Here is a 19,141-nt window from a genome sequence, read left to right on the forward strand (position 1 = left end):
CAGCCTCGAGTGATCAAAGGGCATGTTGAGAAGCCTGGTCTGTACATCTGGTGCAAACCCCAACTTTCTCAACCACGCAAATCTGCGAAGCACTGTGCTTGATGCCATGGACCTGCTAATACTATCAGCAGTATCAAGTCCAGACTGGAGGCATTCCCCCATTGCCTCCTTACCGTCATTGACTATATTCAGGAAGCCTTCCCTTTCCTTGCCTTCCGGAATATGCTCAGTCGCTGCCAAAATGCATTCCCACACAGTATGTGTGAACCTGGCCTGGGTGCAGGTGACATTGGTAGATTTCAAGGCCATGCTACCCGACGTAAAAACTTTACGAGCCCAAGCATCAACCTTTTTATCCTCCCTGTCCGGAGGTATGGTTGGGTATGCTGTCTGCCTGGATGTAGTAGTTGCCTGAATAACCAAGCTTTCTGGAGTAGGGCATCTACTCAGGTATTCTGGGTCAGAAGTGGAAGTTCTGTACTTTATTGGGAGATTGCTGTCTACTGCAGCAATGCTATCAGGTTTTTCCCAGTTTTTCTCAACTGTTCTTTGTAATGCCCTATGAAAGGGGAGAACTGGATCTTTCCGGGGTCCTCAGACTATAATATCCGTCATATCTTCTTGTTCAAACGTAAGGGAGGCTCTTCCCCAACCCATATACTCAATCACCCTATTCATCAAATTCCTATACCCTGAGTCTGCATGTTCTGCAGGATCAGGTGCAGTAAACTCCAATTCGGGTGATATGTCCACACCACTAGCAGAATGCAGAGTTTCAGATAGATCTCTCATTTTTGTGTCAGGATTTATCAGTTTCTCTGGAACTTGTCTAGTTCCATATTTTACTCCAAAAGGAGTGACCTCCTCATCATCTGAACAAGATTCCTCAAAAATTAAAGATATGGACTTAAAGAAGTCTGATCTTGGTAAAGGTGTAAACCTTCTCTCTTCTTCCTCATCATTTGTCGAAGGAATCATTGTTTTCTTCGAGGGAGTCGAAGGAACCTTCGACACAAAGGCATCGAAGATAAACTAGGCTTCATCATCGGAGCAGTCGGCGCCGATGACATCGATGAAGTTGCACCCGACTTCGACCATTTTTGTTTCTTATGAGGGATCGGAGAGGCACTCGATCCTCGAGGATCTCTCGACGACTTGTCGACTCGAGATCTATGGGTACTACTAGGCTTAACCGTTGTAGTTCCCGACTTCCCTGCGTCGTCCAAAGGAGCAACCAGGGTCTGGCTTTTCTGAGGTTTCTTCGATGGGGTCAAGGCCGCATTCTCAAAGACCTGCAACATTCTTTTTCTAATGCTCTCCCACTTTGAAGGGGAATCCGATCTAGTCGGACATCGAACCAATTCTGTCGACGAATCGGACGATGACGACGGAGATCCATGTCTCCTTTTGAGCTTTTTAGAGGAAGACGAAGAAGATTGTCTCGACCTGCTACGAGATCGGGATCTCTTCGAGTGCTTTTTATGGCGTTCCGATTCCTTAGAGTCGCACAATTTTTTATGTTTTAAGGCTTCCGAAGAGCCCTCCGAAGCCTCCCGCCCCACCGCTAACTTACTTTTCCTCTCAAGGAGGGCCTTCTCTGTCAGACTGACAGGAGCCAGAGTCGCCGGTTCGATAGTCTAAGCCCAGACACCACAGATACGGTGAGGATCGGTGATGGACATCTTCAATCCACAGTCATTACACTTCTTAAACCGAGTCTTGGGAGTCGAAGCAGTCGATGAAGAAGACATTTTCTTGACAGAAAATCTCAAAGCACGCCGTTCACGAGAGCGAAGCAATCGGAAAAACGGAACTGAAGCTAACGGGCGCGGTTCGAGCCATTTATACCATCGGTGACGTCGACACGGTACGGAGCCCGTCGAGGGACATTCAACGCCACAACCTCTAGCACAGCGCCCTCTGCCGGAAAAAAAATTCTGATGCAGCGAAGCTGGTGAAACGAATTATCACAAGATGATGAATACGTGGGAGGACACAATCCCTTCGAAAGATTACTTGGGTCTTCGCCCCTCCAGTTGCAGGTCATTTCCTGCATTCCACTCCCGAAGGTGGGCCCTGTCGAGTTGCAAGAAGCACCAGATACTTAACATACATCTTCATGTTTTCAGTATGAGATTGAATTGCCTTAGTATGTGCTCCAAAAATGTCAAATAATGGGGTTAAATAAATGTTGAAAACAGAGGGGATGAAAGGGGTACAGACTCCTATAAAACATCACAACAAGGGCGACTTTTGAATACTGGAATACCCCCAACTGAAGCTGCAGGAACATTCCTTGCAAGAAGGACTGAATGAATAATGACATTTCAGTCTCCTATTCATACATGAGAAAACATAGCACATGGATGCGCGTGCCGGACCGATTGGAAGGCTTGGCAGACTGGCATTACCCATTGGTAATGGCCCATATTCAGAGCCCTCGGATCAGTGTGGTGTGCCATCCAGTCCCTCGCCTCAAAGTATTCAGCAGCCCCAAAGGCGCTCAACACTTCCCACAAGATCCACGTACCTGTACATCACAGTCACCAGCCTCTTCGCCCTTCAGTCTGCCGCTGTTCTCCCAAATATCGAACACCAATCAAAATGGAATAGTTTCCTTCGTCATTTCCATGGGACCATCTTTTTTGTAGTCTTCTTTTACTTAGAAACGGCCAGCATACAGTGCACATGCCATTTTTCAAGCAAGAAAATAGCCCTATGCACCCAGAGATGTAAGGTTGTGTTCGGACAGTTATAAGACCCTTGGCAAGTGGTTTTACTGGTGGTAACAGAGCCAGAGACCTTGTTAAAAGGCCCAAGCAAAAGCTGGTCTGAGCAGGTATCCAAGGATGGTGTACAAATAAGCAGGTCGCCAATCCTACAATGCTTTTGATGGCAGACAGCAGAAACTGATAGAAGGTAAGGATTTAGTCAAGGAAGGCATTATCTGGTCAGAGGTACTTACGGACTCAGGATCTTCCTGCTGTTCCATGAATGCTGAAAACTCTACGAGCCGTAGTTTAGGCGTACCGATGGAGCGCCCCTGCCATGCAGGGCCGCTGTGAACTGGCGAAAGACTAGCTGGGGAGGAGTTATAACCTGAAAAGCATAAAAAACATCTTTTTAAAATTAACAAATGCGCTGCATCCTCCATTTGGGAAAGCATAAAAAAAATACTGCCTTCAACTAAGCTTTGGGTCAAAAAATGATTGATCCATCCTACATGGATCTAGTGCACTTTGTGTATGGTACTATACAAGACTGCTCACTCACTCATCTATAGCATGTAGTACAACTAAAAGAGATTGACAGTGTCCCCATTTTCGATTCCTACTAATCTAACATTTATAAACCTTTAACATGATCAATAGCTTCCCAATGCAGGCCTACAGAAGGGATCCTACATTGCGTAAACAGAGCAACACCACTGCGCACCTCGTAAATCGTGTCACACACCTCCATGCGAGTGACTAACATTGTCCTCGCAAAGCTAAGTTCAATTGATCGATCTTGTGCTCGCCCTTCTGGATGAAACACACGCCCAAGATTTCTTGGCCACTATTCACCTAGAATCGCACCGAACAATACAACATTTGCATCTGCCATTAACAATTGCTAACACCTCTCTTTTTTCAATGGGTCGTGCACAGCAAGGCCTCTCAAATACAAGAGGTGCGCTATACAAGACCCCTTTGTAATTCATCATGAGCTGAGCCCAGAACAGGAAGCACAAACCAGGCTCAGTGTCAGAATTTTTTTCGATTATAGAACATGTCTTGTAATTCAATTTGACAGAATATCCTCCAGGTCGCTCCTGTGTGGCGACAGGTAGTAGGTGTGGGGGAGGAAAACTCGCACAGTCTTCTAACCTTTCCTACCTTCATTTTTTTCCAACCTATATGCCCCCAATCGCTTTAGCTTGTAGCATGCACTATGGTTACAACCAACGCATTGGAGTGACGTGCATTTAAACTGTGAAAAGTGGCAAGAGAAAACGGGGAAATAAACAATGCAAGACAACATGCGCAAATGCAGGAGTTTTATAATGACTTACCTGGGACAGAAGGAGGGGGTCCGGCAGGCTGCAAGGAGTAAGGCGGTTGGGAAAATGGCTTAACGCTAAGGAGAAAATAAACAATATGTCTTTCAGTACCCGATCACTCGTATTTCACAATACAAGCCAAGAAATGTCATTCATTTCACCAAGGTCACCAAGTTTGTTCTGTGCACGCTGTGTTGGTGTTATGCAAGGAGGGTTGTTCTAAACTGGAATCTGAATGGAGATGGTTATGGCTAGAAGGAAATTATCAGTCCATCCTATTTTTGGAAATCTTCATTATGGGTTTTTCTCTATTATGATCGCACTTACTCAATCCACTCCTGGGGAAAGGAAACTCTTACTAAAAAGTTAAAGAAATCTTAAGAGGATCCAGTTTCATTTGCATACAGATCATCCAATTTTTCCGCCAATGACCTCATAACTTTCACTTGCCCAGAGCCATGCCTCACCTGTGAACAGGACTGGAAGGCATGGCCCTGGCCGCAATACAGATGTGGCCCAGAATAATGAAGGTCTCTGAAAACAGTGAGGGAACCTAATCACAACTTCTGGCTCCAATCTTAATCAGAGCAGAACAGACTGTATGGGCCTCATTAGGAGTATGGTGGTGCAGTAAAAACAGCAGTAATTCCGTTACAGGCGCATTAACGCAACACTGTATTAGAAGTTTGGAGGTAAGATGGAGGATAAACCTGAAGCAAAAAGCTGATGGTAAATCCTCCACTAACCGCCAAAAATCCAACGAATTATACCTGTGGAATCCAAAACAGGGGATTTACACCATAGTACCACCACTTGTAATCCTGCAATAAATCTGCGGGACCAAGTGTCAGAAACAGCAATTCCGTTTGGCAATATTTTTGGCAGATCTCCTGCTGGAATACCGCCAAACTCATAATGAGGCCCCATGCCAATGCCTGCATAACACAAATGCATTATCTTGCAAACTTTCTTATTGGTCTAGAACACGTAAATCCCAAAACACACAATCAAGAGTAAAGGTAGACCGTCTTATTGGGAAACTGGGATATTCCGCAAACCACTGAAAAATAAAGGAATCGCTGAAAGCCCAGAGAGTCTAGTACAAAGCTAGTCACGTGTCTATCACAATGCTACTGTCCTTTCTGTGGCATCAAAATGTCAGGAAACGGCTCACATTTCCAGTGAACTTGCCCAGTTCTGAGCTGCAAGGAATGTACGTGTAGCTCTGATGAGGGACCCCCAACATAACATGTGACAAATCAGCACATTACAATATCCAGCTAGGAATTGGGTAAATTAGTACTTACTCTTGCGTTAGTCGGGCTTGGCCGGCGGCTCCTGGCCAGAATGGGAAGAACTCGGGTGACTGAAAGACAAACAGTAAAACACTAAACAATAAAATATTGGTGTTGTGACTGTAAATATAGCAATATATTAAATGCTTAACTGTTCAGGCCGTAGCCACCCACGTCGTGTACAAGTGTTAGAAATTGCACAGAACATGGATGGCTGTATCCTCGTGGGTGCTGCTAGAATTGTAGGGGCCACAGAACAGACATTTGGTAAATGTACAGCAAAAGTGAGAATCAGGGGTACAATGCGCACAACTGCAGACTTAGCACATGCACGATGTTAACTGTACAGAAGGGCCACTCCGTAATGTGGTGTTCATTTTTCCTTTTTATTACGCGGCACATGCCACTGACGGTCTCGCAGAGCAAGCCCAAAACTAGCGGAATTGCATATCGAGCAGGCGCCAGGGGAGAGTTACATTAGGAATGGACAGGGTTTAAGATCATTGCTCTTTCCAACCAAACCTCACCATCCCTCCACACATCTTCCCTGCCTATTTAGACTGCACGTCTCTCTCCTACCACACAGCTTGGGACTGCTACCGACCCCTCCCCACCAGCAACCCAGTCACACCAGGCCCATCCGCCCACCCACATTATCGGAATTTTCTCCACTGACCAAGTCTCCAGCCTCTTATTCAATGCCCGCTCCGTGGCCAGAAACCGGCACAGCATCTTTGACTTACTATCCTCTGATAAACCCAATATCATCTTCATCACCGAAAAATGGTTTAAGGACGACTTTAAACCAATCAAAGACAAAGCCTTCACTCCCGACTACACTCTCATCACCCACAAAAGAGCCACCAGAGGTGGGGGAATAGCCATCCTTCACAAGCCCTACATATCCATCTCCCTCAATGAAACCCAGCCATGCGCAGCTAACTGCGAATCCCTACTGGTCAGACTCTCGCCGTTACTTCCTTCTCATCTACATACCACCAGGATATGACAAACTTTTTTCAAACAATCTCTGCAACTCACTAGCTAGCATTCTGTTCAACCATCCTTCACTCACCCTACTGGGGGACTTCAATATCTGGTTCAATATTCCCAACAACCCCATGACTCAACCTTTGGTTGACAGCCTAGAAGCACTCAACCTCTCCTGGCATACCACAGGCTCTACCTACATCGGAGGCCACACCCTCTATGCAATGATCACCTCCTCTGACCTTATCTCAGTGCCAGCCCTAAACCACTCATCTGGACAGATCACTTAGCCCTACTGTTTTATATCTGCACTCCTACCCCACCACCTGCAGTCCCCCCGGCCTCCTCCAATGACCACAAATGCTGGAACAAGGCCAAAGTACTTCCTGACTTAGCCAAAGCCTTGCAATGCTCACTCCCAACCTCGGTTAGACCCGTACCTAAAAATCCTTGGACTCCTGGCTCAACAACGCACTCTTCCCCCTAACACCCTCACACCCCGCTCAGACCCACAAAGGACCAATTCCCAAATGTTTCACGCCCCACCTGAAAATCGTCAAAACCCGTAACCACTCCCTTGAGCACAGATGGCGAACATAAAAAAACCTTAGTAAATCTCTGTTCGCCAACCACCACCGTAACTACAAATGCGAGATCCGAAAAGCCAAAAAACGACTATAATAATAGAATACTGAAATGCTGCAACAGCAGCAAAGAACTCCACAGGATCATCTTGGAATTTGTGAAACCCAGTTGCACCACTGCCCCCACCACTCCCACACAAGCACTTTGCGACTCGCTCTCCCATCACTTCTACAGAACAGCACTAGACAGGACAGCCGCCCTTAAGGCCAAACTCTCCATCTTCACCCACTGCGTCTTCCACCGGTGCCCAGACCATCCCCACCCACACAGCTTCAACTCCTTCAAACCTATCTCAAGCGAGGAATTCCATAAAATGCTGTCCAGCAGCAGACCCTCAGGGTCCCCCCTCGACCACTGCCCCACCTCCCTCCTCAAAGAAATCTTCTCCACCTGTGCAAGAGAACAGGACAGATCCATACACAATCACTCCACACCTCTAGCTCCTTCCCAGACACCTTCAAGAGAGCGCACGCCAAACCCCTACTGAGAAAGCCAGGGCTAGAATCCTCCCAACCATCAATTACAGACCCATCTCCAACGCCAGATTCCTGGCAAATATCATCGACCGCTCTGCCTATTCTCAACTCAACCTCTTTGCCGAATCCAACAACTTACTAAACTCTGCACAGTCTGGCTTTCGGGCTTGCCATGGAACTGAAACCACACTGATCTTGACCTGGGACAACCTAAAGATCACGGCAGACTCTGAAGGATGCGCCGGTCTAGTTCACCTTGATCTCTCAGCCGCCTTTGACACCATCAACCACTCGATCCACCTCCACCGGATCCACTCACTTGGAATCCGAGACTTGCCAATCAGCTTGATTGCTACATTACTTAACAGGAAACAAACCACTACCCTCCACCCTTTTACCTCATCAGCTCGAGCAGTGAACACCGGAGAATCCCAAGGTACTTGCCTATCCTTGCTCCTTTTCAACTTGTAAATGAGCCCGCTGCCGGCGATCATCTGCTCACATGGCCTCACCTGCTACAATTATGCTGATGACACCCAAATCATTCTGAGAATCCCCAAAACGAGCCCCGGTTCCCCCCCCCGACCTAGTAGATTGCCTCAATGCTGTAGACCTATGAATGTCTACAAATCATCTCCTCCTCAACCCAGGGAAAATCCAGATCATGGTATGTAGCAACACAGCTCTACTCCTGCAACCACTCCCATGGCCGCCCTCCCTCGGCATCCACTCGCATCACCTCAAAAACAGTTAAAAACCGTGGCTGCATATTGGACTCAGACCTAACCCTGTCTCACCAGATCAACAATGCATCCAAATCCTGCCACGACCACCTCAGGCTTCCAAGACACATCTTCCCTTATCTCTCCTTCCCCAACAGATTAAATTCTATTATGTCAATCGTCATGTGCAGACTGGACTATGCAAACTCCATGTACCTGGGTGCTCGGACATACCAAATTAACAAACTCCAAAGAGTCCAAAACGCAGCCGCTAAACTCCTCCTTGCACTGGGATGAAGGGACTACATCTCCCCTGCTCTCCGCACTCTCCACTGGCTACCTATTGGACAATGGGCCACCTTCAAAATCCTGTGCATCACCCACCGAGCTGCGCACAAGAGCAGGCCATTATACCTCCAAGAGACGACTATGCGCTACCGCCCATCACACAGGCTAAGGTCAAGCACAGCCCTCCTACTTATGATCCCAGACTCCAACCCTGTCAGACTTGGAGGATCAGCCTACTCCACCCTTGCACCAACCCTATCGAAGTCCCTACCCCCTCAAATTTGGCACAAACAGGACTACACAGCCTTCCGTGGCCATTGTCCTGTGAGAACAGAACACCCCTGCTGTAGGATTCCTGATAAACATCCAACAAAACAACTCAAAATCCCTACAAGTAACCTGAAAATTCCCCCCCCACCCCAACCACAGACACTCTTTCACACCACTATCCTCACTCTCCTCTTTTACATCAAACATCATTAAAATGCAGCTACAGCCCTCGATCAATTCGGCCTAGCCGCACACATACCTATATCGCTCATAAACCACCTCATCAGCCTGGTAGAATGCAGCTATCCCCACAAAAAATACAAAATCGGCCTAGCTGCACACAATCTCCTACATATGCCTCACGGCAGCAAGAATGCAGACTCAGAGCCCACCCCCTTTGCTGCGCACATTACACTGATCTCTCACATTCACTGCACCACAAGTAGCGTTAGAATGCAGCCAACCCTCGAAAACCACCCTGGCAGTTCACATTCCAAGTGCACCCAGACACTACATGCCACAAACATCCTTGAACTGATCTGGACCATGGTCACTGAGGGCATTCAACCCACAGCGCTTTGAGACCATACCAATGGTACATAAAGTGCTATATATAACATAACATCAATGAAGGAATAGAAGAATGAACCCAGAAGAGAAAGACAGGCTAGCCTGGGCTCGATGCCAGATTTGTTTTACTAGTCTGTCTACCAACGAGACAAAAGAGTATTTGATTAGCGGCAAGAGCCAGCTTGGGATTTGATCCCACAAGACCGAATTTACTGAAGAACGACTGACCAGACAGGATTGCTCTTGGAGGGTAAAAAATAGACAGTCAGTGGCAGCAAGAGTCACTTACAGTCCGGGGGGGGCAGCCACTGCAAAGACACTTTGGGTGCCCAAGCGCCATAGGATTAACAGCCAAGGCATAGGATGTGAATGTTTTGTAAATGTGTCCCCAGCACCAAGGCCCCTCAAGAGTAACAGATATGTTGTTGTTAATCCAGGTCTCAGGGAATCGGAGCCAAAGAACTAGGAAGGACCTAATTCTATTATCAAGAAGTCATCCTGACCTGGAACTGATGTTGAATCCCTGTTGAACTTTTAAGCCTAAAATGACGACCTAAACCCTATCTTGGTTTTCACTTTTGCTACTAACTTGTGCTGTACAACACAATAAAAGTACAACACAATAAAACGTTTTGCTACCCCAAAACGACCTCTAAAGTCTTTTAAAGCTCCCCTGTGCCGTGACACAACAATCAAATACCTCTTAGCCAGAGGGCTTTGTAAATAAAAACAAGAAACTTCAGAGTTGAGGAAAGATCCTCAAGAACCAGACTTCCAAGGACAATGATTAAGAGCATGGAAGGCCAACTGGTTCTGCACCTATGTTGATTTGTTAAGTGCTCCAAACCCGTAGGTATCTGGGGTAAACTTGCCAGCCAAGTAGGACACCACCTGGAAATGCTCTGCGAGATAGGTCAGTTCCATGGCTGAAGGGCTAAAACGCAGTGATCTGGTGCCACGCTACTTGTTCATAAAGAATATCTAAGTGTTATTGTTCATGAATACCAACACCACAAGGTTCCAAATGCAAGGGAGGAAGGCTAGAAGAGATAGAAATATCACTTTGAGCACCGAGAAGTTGATCTGGAGGGTCTGCTCTAACAGAGATCCAAGATTGGTCCCCATTGCAAAAAGGGAACGGTCTGTTATGAAAACTGTACTTTGGGGCCTTTAGGCAACTAAAATCTTCAGCTTGAGTTGCTGACACCATCAATGATCTCTGGTAGAAAAATGGCAAGAGACTGCAGCTCACCCACCCCCACATAGGAGGATTGGATTTGAGAAGTGGGTCCCCATACTGAAACTTTCAGTTGGGAGGGAAATCATGAATTAGGAAAGGTGCAGGTTTGTGCTCAAATCCCCACCATCTTTTCTTTGTGACCATAAAAACCCAGCCACTGCAGGCACAAACTCCACTGCCCCCAACCAGGCATTTCTGAACCTCCACACTTCGGTCTTCTGATATTGAGAGGAAACAGGAAAGGGAGAAAACAGAAATGAGCAGCCATTCCCAACCAGCACTTAAGTCCAAGCATCCATTTTGATCGTTCTTCAGGAAGAAGAAATCTCCTCCCTAAACCCCCCACTGGAGTGGTAAGTGGCCTGTAGTCAATTGTTTGTTTTGCATCTATAGAGGGTGATCCTCAAGAGACGCTTCTGATTGTCCTACAGTGTTTTCTTGGTTGAGATTAGGAGGGCCCGTCCAGCTGATCGCGCTACCTCTGGGCAAAGGCTTAAAAACTCACATAAGGCACTGAAGGACTTTGAACAGTCTCCTTTAGGAGGTACTGAAGAGGCAAGTGACTTGACAAGGTTGTTTAATGAGGGCCATAACAGACTTGACTGAGAGCGTAGATCTTTTCTTTGGACTGCTTTTGATTTGTAGAGCTACAGTATAACTGACAGCGATCAAAGTATATTTCGAGAAACTTTCCTTGAGGTTCTGAGTCAGGTTACAAGGCCTATGTGAGAAACCAAAGGTTTCTCACTTACTTGTCCCCGTGGATCCGTCGTGCAGGTGGCTAGGACACGGCCATTACTATTGGATCCAGTTCCTGGGTTGGACCAGTGGGGAGGATCACCTGGGCGAGGGGTCCTCTGGGAATGAAGTGGGACACCGAGGGTTAAGGCCCGGTATCCCCTTCCTTGTAACACCTTTTCCCCATCCTACCCGGTAGGATATTAGAAGCTCTACCCCTCTACCCCCTTTCCCGCACAGACACTTTCTCACGCTATAACAGAAAACAGACTAATACCAGAGCCGTTTACCTGACTTGTCCCAACACGCAGGTCAAGCAGAGTCAGGCAACTGAAAATAACTACGCCCACCAAAATAACTACACCCACCTGACGGCCCTTTACCTTCCCCACAGGGATAAAAGGCGGAGCACAGAAGCACACTTCAAGCAAGGCTGAACGCACAAGGAGACAGCTACACCAAGCCGGCAGTTCAAACAGAGAAGAAAGGCGGCGAGACCTGGAAGGATGATGAAGGGGGAGTTGCCCTTGCCCTTTTCAACTAAAACCTGCAAAGCCTCCGAAAAGGAACTCACAAGACAGGGAGTTACAGCTGGTGTGCGAAGCAGCAGACGACAATGGTACACAGGGGCTTCCTGCATTGATAACTGAGGCAGAGAGGCAATCTGGCTCCTGTGGTACTATCCTTAACTCCAGAGATCAAAGAAGCCAACAGGTTCAGCGCACCTGGTGAGTCAGAGGAACCCAATAGCAAACCGAACTGTGTTGATCCCAAGATTGCAAGTGGCAACCTTTTGAATGAACTTGTGTGCATTTGAACTTCAAAGAAAGCCAGTTGAGGTCCAGGTGCAGAGGGGTCCGGCGCCACATGGGCGCTCATTCGAAAGACTCTGAGCGGGTCCTTTTTTTGAAATTAAAAGAACCAGAAGGCCCTAACAAAGGGTGACAGGAGGCGTCAGGGTGGTCCTACAAGGGTCACATCAAATCCCTTGTACAATCCAAAGTCTCTGACCGGTTGCCAGAACAAAACTATGGGAAGGGAACCCTGCTTTCCAATACGATTGTGAACTGTGGAATAAGGCAAGTGTGAACCTGACTGAGGGATGCCGAAAGATAGCTGGGAGAAGGAAACCCCTGCTTTCTGATGAAAATGACCAAGACATGAACTGTGTTAAAATTACATGAATTGTGTTACAGAAAGGCAGTAGTGAACATGACGAAGGGAGGCCCAAGTTGAAACACCAAGAGAAAAAGCAGACTAAACCGTGAACAGTGTGTTAAAGCAGCTATTTGAACCCGACAGAGGGATGCCGGGGGAGAGCTAACGAAAGTGAATCCCGCACCGTTACAACTGAGTGTCTGACAAGAGTAAACCCGAACGAGGGTGGACCATAGTGAGCAGTTGTTCAAAAAGACATTAATACTCTAGAAAATTGTAAGGCTTGAGAGGCCGTACTGGACCCCACAGAGGCAAGCAGAGTTGCAATGAGGATCCGAGCCCAGCGGAGGGAGATCCGGGGGGCGAAGAGCAATCGCCCACGGTGCAAGATCACTGAGAACACTTCTGTATGTTTATTACTTTGAATCAGCACTCCTTATAAGGCAAGAGACTTTTGCAGGAAAGAGACTTAGCCTCTTAAGGTTTTGATATCGTTGATCTGGAACTGTGAACCTCGTGCTGACGAGGCCGATGAGTGTGCTGTGCTGGAGAGTCCTGCCTTGTCCCATGCTTGAAATGTGGGGATGGGAGACCCAGCCCTACCACCCGACTAATCATTTTGTGAACGCTAGTTTCTTTTCTGGTGAACATTATCCCACACGCTAATTTAGTAGTAAGGATTGGCAATATTTTGCTTTAGTATATGCCCTTTTTATTTGACAAAACGCCACAAGACTGCCTTATTATTATTTTATGGTCATAGCTTGCTCCCATCTTAGATTTAGGTTTAGATTAGGCGTTTATCTCAACCATTACAAAGTTCAATAAACACCCTTGAACTGTGATCAATTGTGGCTGTCTTTACTGTTGCCATCATGAGTTCCTTACACCTAAGACACATACAACCCCAAGCACATACTTCCTGCCACACAATCCACAGGCTTTTCTGTGTATTCTAACATTTCATGTGTCACCGGGCAGGAATGGACAGCTCCTGCAGGAATTGCTTCTTCCTTACCTGCGCAAGGTCTTTGACAAATTCCTATCATGAATACTAAAAAACTAAGTGCCAACAGACTTTTTCCGAGAAGATTGTGAATATCAACTCAGAAACTAAGGCAAAAATCACACACTGGAATGATACAAATGGACACTCAATGACTTGGAGGAAAAAGAGAAGGGGTTGATTGGGACTCAGTTTCATCCATACTATCCTTCCATTCATTAGCTGCATGAACATTACTTTGCTTCTTAAACATCTGGCTCGCTGAAAAGTATATGGCACTCTGCAGGTTTTAAGGAGCTGGCAACTTACAGACAAAACGACAATCATCCTGAACACATCGCTCTTTTCTAGATTTCGTCCAAGTATGTTTAAGTGTCATCTCTCAAACCATTAATAAATACATCGAGGCAGACCAGTTAGATTTAACAAAACTCCCATTTCAATTCTGCCATTTTCAGAAAAGCTACCGGAGAAATCTGTCGTTCAACCATTACAACCATTTGTTAAACCCGTTTTTGGATCAGGCACAGTTCGGCTTCCGACATCTCCACAGTATCAATCAGTTGTAAATTCCATTTTTAACAATCTGAGACTGATGCAAGGCAGATGCTGGTGGGGTTGTTACCTAGTCCTACTGCACAGGTCAGCACCCTTCGACGCCTTCAGTCATGCTGTACTTCTCTACCGCAAGAGCTCGAAGATGGATTCAGTTTTTATCTGACAGGCAAAGAAAATCTCCCTCCCTCCATTTTAATCGCAGACACAAACAGTAGTTGCAAGGCTCCACTCTGTTACTTTTGTTGTTTAATGTTTATGTTACACCATATTAAACTGCCCGCAATTTGCACCTTTGACATTAAAATGTACATATGCACCAATTATACGCAGTTGATTTTCAAGATCCATCCTCGGCCGACCAACCAAATGCATTCCTCTTTAATAGCCGCTTCCTTGCTAATCAATGAATGAACCAAAACAGTGCCAAACTGAATTCCTCCAAGACTGAGATTCTGGTTATGGACGCTTCCAATAAAGCTTGGCCATCACACATCTAGCTACAACGGCTAGGGGGATAACTAAAACCATTGCCTAGGATCAAGGATGTTGGAGTCCTTTGTGACTGTCTGTTGAGAGTCCGTTTTGCAATGCAACCTACGGCCTTGAATGACAAGGTGGCCAAAAAAAGGCTTTTTTAAATTGAATATGCTTTTCACACCTCTTTTTTCATCTCCCCTTCCCCTCTAGAATTCAGGCGGCCGGAGCACTAATGCGGTCTTGTTTGGACTATGCCAACAGTTTCTTTTCAGGGCTCCCTCCGTGCCTGATAAGTTTACAAAGAGTGCAGAATGTATTGGTCAAACACATAGGCAGCTTCGAGAATGTCTTGCCAGCGTTGAGATGTTTCCACTGGCTGCCAATTAGTGGGCGCATTAACTTCAAGAGAATCTGTATGATGCATCATGCCTGCTACAGAAAGACATCATGTCATCTGGAAGAGAAATTCTTACTTTATCAACCATTGCATGAACTCCCTACTAGCTTCTCTTCCAAACTGTAGAAGGTTCTCCATTCTTACTTGGTACTTGCAGCTTAATAATGGAACTTGCTTGTACAAATATTTGAGGACCATTGGAGATGATCAACTATTCAGGCGACTATTCAAGAGACATCTCTTCCCCCCAATAAGAGGTAGTCATAAAATAGGAGGTCGGGGACGTGATATGTGGGCTCTTCAGTGCCAAAAGGCTGACAATGTGGGGACAGCTGCAAGAAGCTAACGTAACAGTAATGCGAAGAGAGGAATAGCTGTACACAGAGTAATGGTGGTATGAAACGCTTACAAACGGTTTCGGTGTGGAGCCAAATGCCCGTCTGCAGAAGTATACTAACTGGCTAATGGGCAGACATGGCCCGCTCTGCACGGATAAAGGACTGTAGAGGTTGAGAAACTGGACCTTGCTCTCGGATTGTCGAAACACTGCACTGTGCAATCCATTCGCACCCAGAAGAGCAGAAGAATGTAAATACATTTAATACAAAAGGATAAGAAAGCTTGTACTCACCCCCGGGGCTGGAGCAAACGGGGACTGGGAGATGCTGGACATCCCAAGCTTGCTCTGGATAGCAGTGGCAGAGATCAGTTGTGCCGACGACATTGCCGCCATGCTTTGGAGCGCTTTGTCCTTCGCCACTTGGTCCTAGGAAATGAACACGAAAAAGGAAGAGAGATGCAATACTGAGCCAAAACGTGATGCCGCCGATGGCAAGACAAAAGCACCCAGGCGGGTCTGTGCGAGTGGGGCAATGCAAAAGACAAGAAGCATTCATACAAGAGCACCATATAGTTGGATGAATGCCCGGTACATGGTTTGTTTTACCGACAAGAGCCACCACAATCGCCTCATGCAGGGGAAAAGCAAAAGAGGTTATTTTTGCTGATCTGAGTAGGCAGAGATAAAAACCCTTTCACTCGGTAATCAAGGCACCTATACATTGCAAAAGCTGACACTTTATACAAGTACAAGGGTGAATGAATTACTTGCATACAGTATATCACGTTTTGCTTTTTCTTTGTAGTCATAATCATTTCGGTCATGCCCTATGGACCAAGGGATGGGATTTCATGCTTGGTTGTACCATTGAGAAGACAACCGAGCAATTCTGCTATTTAATGGACTACTATATTCTGATTTGACATACATTGCATCTCACTGAATTTGGTTCTTTAGCTTTGAAAGTTATGATTTCATGTGCAGATGCTAACATCTTTCTGCGCCAGTATTTTGGGATTTCTACCTTGTTGCGTCACTGATTACATTCTCTTGTAGGGTACATGCAGGTCGCTGTAGTTTAGACTCCACAGGCCAACCCAAGAAATAAGCTCAACGTGAATGCTGAAAAACCATGGGTGGGAGTGTCTACTCACTTACTATTACAATGCGTCCAATATGAGACAGAACAATTATGCAGTTCACTAACCTGGGCAGCGGGCGGACTCCGCACCAGCAACAAGGCAGATAGTGAAGGCTTCCCGGGAAACCCTGCTCCCTCCCAGCCGTTAGCTTCAGCTGAGGAGGAACCACAGTCCCCAGGGAAAACCCTCCGGGGAAGAAAAACCCTGTGTTGTAGTGACAGGATACTGTAGACCTTCAGGATGAATCAGCCAGCTTCCCTTCAAAAGATCCGGTGCAGACGAAGCTGGTCCTGGACGGAAGAAAGGAGAGGTAAGTTTTCTCCACTTTCGATCGTCTGTTGTTGTTACGAATAGCTATGTTAACTTACTCCGGGTATGGATTTGAGAGATTCGAGAAGTCTGTGTAAAGTCTTCGAGAAGGGGGTGAGTCCTACGAGGAAAGAGAGAGAGTTTCCGGAAACCCGAAGCGGAGTTTAGTATTAGAGCTAAGAATGGGGAGAGGATTGAAGGGAACTATAAACCCTCAAGACTCACTCTTTAGGTTGGAAGCGGACCTTAGGGGAGAGGAGGTGAGCGGACGGAGAACGGAAAATGGCCTAATGGAGGAAAGGGGAGAGAGCACAGATAGTTAGATACAGAAAACTATAGATAGGAGGACGGAACATGAAACAGATTCCCTAGGAACGAACTTACGAAGCGCCGATCTGGAGAGTAGCGACGCATTTGCTGAACTTCCTGGTCGGGTTATATGGAGTCACATGATCGTCGCGGCGTGAAGGAAAACAACGTGCAACCTCTGCAGCGGGAGCTTCACAATCAGATTCAGAGGCGTCCGCCATCTTGGGTGAGTAGGAATGCATTGTGTTGTACACCCGATGTTGTCGCCAAAGCGACCACCGGTGCAAAGGTGTAACAGTATGCCCCCTCCTACGAGGCGCATAACCCGGCTTCCCAGGGTGCCGCCTGAAAAACCGTCGAACCAACGAGGGAGCATGAACCCCCGATGCCAATTCCCAAGTCCGTTCGGCAGGAGAATAGCCCTTCCAGTCCACAAGAAATTGCAACCGGCCTCTGTGATATCTGGAATCGCAAATTTCTGCCACTTCATACTCTGGTCCCGTATCAGTCATCATCGGAGGAGGACGAACTGCAGGGGTGCGTTGAAATCTATCCTTCACGGATAGTTTGATCTGGGAGACGTGAAAGACCGGATGAAGACGGGCCCAGGAAGGAGGCAGCGCTAGTCGGACTGCCACCGGACCGACAAAAGATTTCACTTTAAACGGTCCAAAATATCTGGGCGACAGCTTGGACGGCACCAGATGTCTCGGGAGGAACCGGGCAGATAACCAGACCGCATCCCCGACTTGAAGGGATGGCAGATCTAGTCGACGGCGATTAGCTGCCCTCTTGGCTCGATCTTGGGCGGCCTGCAGAGCTATACGAGCGAGCTGTTGACCCTTCTGAATACCATCGACTAGACTGTCTATTCCAGGACAATTGGCGGAGGACTTAGAGATGGATGGTTCAAAGGATGGATGAAAACCATAGGAACAGTAAAAAGGACTGGTCTTTAGTGCCGAATGACTGGCATTATTGTATGCATATTCAGCCAAGGGTAGGAGATCTCCCCAATCATCCTGTGCCGCAGAAACAAAACAGCGCAAATATGTCTCTAGTGTTTGGTTTAGGCGCTCAGTCTGCCCATTTGTTTGGGGATGATATCCTGAGCTAAGGGCTCTATTGATTCCCAATGATTGACAAATACCCTTCCAAAATTGCGAGATATATTGGGGACCCCGATCAGACACAATAGTGTTAGGAAGACCGTGTCTAGAGAATATTTCTGAAATAAAGATCTTTGACATAAGAGCAGCCCCAGGGAGTTTTTGCAGAGGAATGAAATGGGCCATCTTCGTGAAATAGTCAATAGTCACCATAACGGTGGTGTAACCCGAGGACAACGGAAGGTCGACAATGAAGTCAGTGGAAATGACTTGCCAGGGCTTGTCCGGAATTGGCATACAGGTGAGTAAACCAAAAGGTGGATACCTGGGAGTCTTAGACTGTAGACAAACCGTGCATGCTGATACATAATCTTGGACATCCTTGGTTATCCCTGGCCACCAAAAATGACGAGTAGTCAGCTCAAGGGTGTTTTGATATCCTCGATGCCCGGCTGCCTTGGAGTCATGACACATGAACAGGACTTCTTTCTGAAGTGTCGGGGTCGGAATGAATACTTGATCCTTAAAAAAGTAGTATCCCTTCTCCTGAGTCAGCGAATGAGTCTCTTGTAAGTTCCTGCAGATTGGATCTAGACGTGCCGTTTCCTGTCTGACAATATGTAGAAAATCAGTCACTGTTGCCAGAAATGTAGCTTTAGGAAAGAAAGGCTCAGAATGGAACTTTTTGATAGGAGGATCCTTTCTTGAAAGCGCATCTGCTCGGAGGTTTTGATTCCCGGGAAGGAAAGTAAATTCTATCCGATACGGTAAAAAAAAATGAGCCCAGCGAGCTTGTCGACTGTTTGTGGTATGGGCTTGTTGCAATACCTTGAGGTTGTGATGGTCGGTTCGAACCTCGACCGGGTAGGCCGAGCCCAGCAATAGATGTCTCCACTCCTCAAAGGCTCGCTTGATTGCCAGCAATTCTTTATCAAGGACTGAATAATTTATTTCCGAGGAGGAGAAGGTCTTGGAGAGATAAGCAACTGGTCCTTCTTCTCCTGACTCGTCCTTTTGCAAAAGAATTGCTCCTAGAGCATGGTGAGACGCATCAGTCTCG

At 46.7% G+C, this 19,141-nt stretch overlaps 1 protein-coding gene across 5 annotated transcripts in view; it reads right to left on the minus strand.

Annotated features, from left to right (window-relative positions):
* LOC138526347 (transcriptional enhancer factor TEF-1-like) overlaps positions 1 to 19,141 on the minus strand; it is a 261,859-nt gene that overhangs the window by 21,552 nt on the left and 221,166 nt on the right. For all 5 annotated transcript variants that reach the window (XM_069636988.1, XM_069637018.1, XM_069637012.1 and 2 more), the window contains 4 exons: positions 15,504 to 15,638; positions 5,350 to 5,408; positions 4,055 to 4,119; positions 2,966 to 3,099 (listed from right to left, as the gene is read on the minus strand). In XM_069636988.1, the coding sequence (XP_069493089.1) occupies positions 2,966 to 3,099; positions 4,055 to 4,119; positions 5,350 to 5,408; positions 15,504 to 15,638 (393 nt within the window). The remainder of the gene's footprint in view (positions 1 to 2,965; positions 3,100 to 4,054; positions 4,120 to 5,349; positions 5,409 to 15,503; positions 15,639 to 19,141) is intronic.

This window comes from Ambystoma mexicanum, chromosome 1q (genome assembly GCF_040938575.1).
Source record: "Ambystoma mexicanum isolate Mex_15411 chromosome 1q, UKY_AmexF1_1, whole genome shotgun sequence".
NCBI lineage: Eukaryota > Metazoa > Chordata > Amphibia > Caudata > Ambystomatidae > Ambystoma > Ambystoma mexicanum.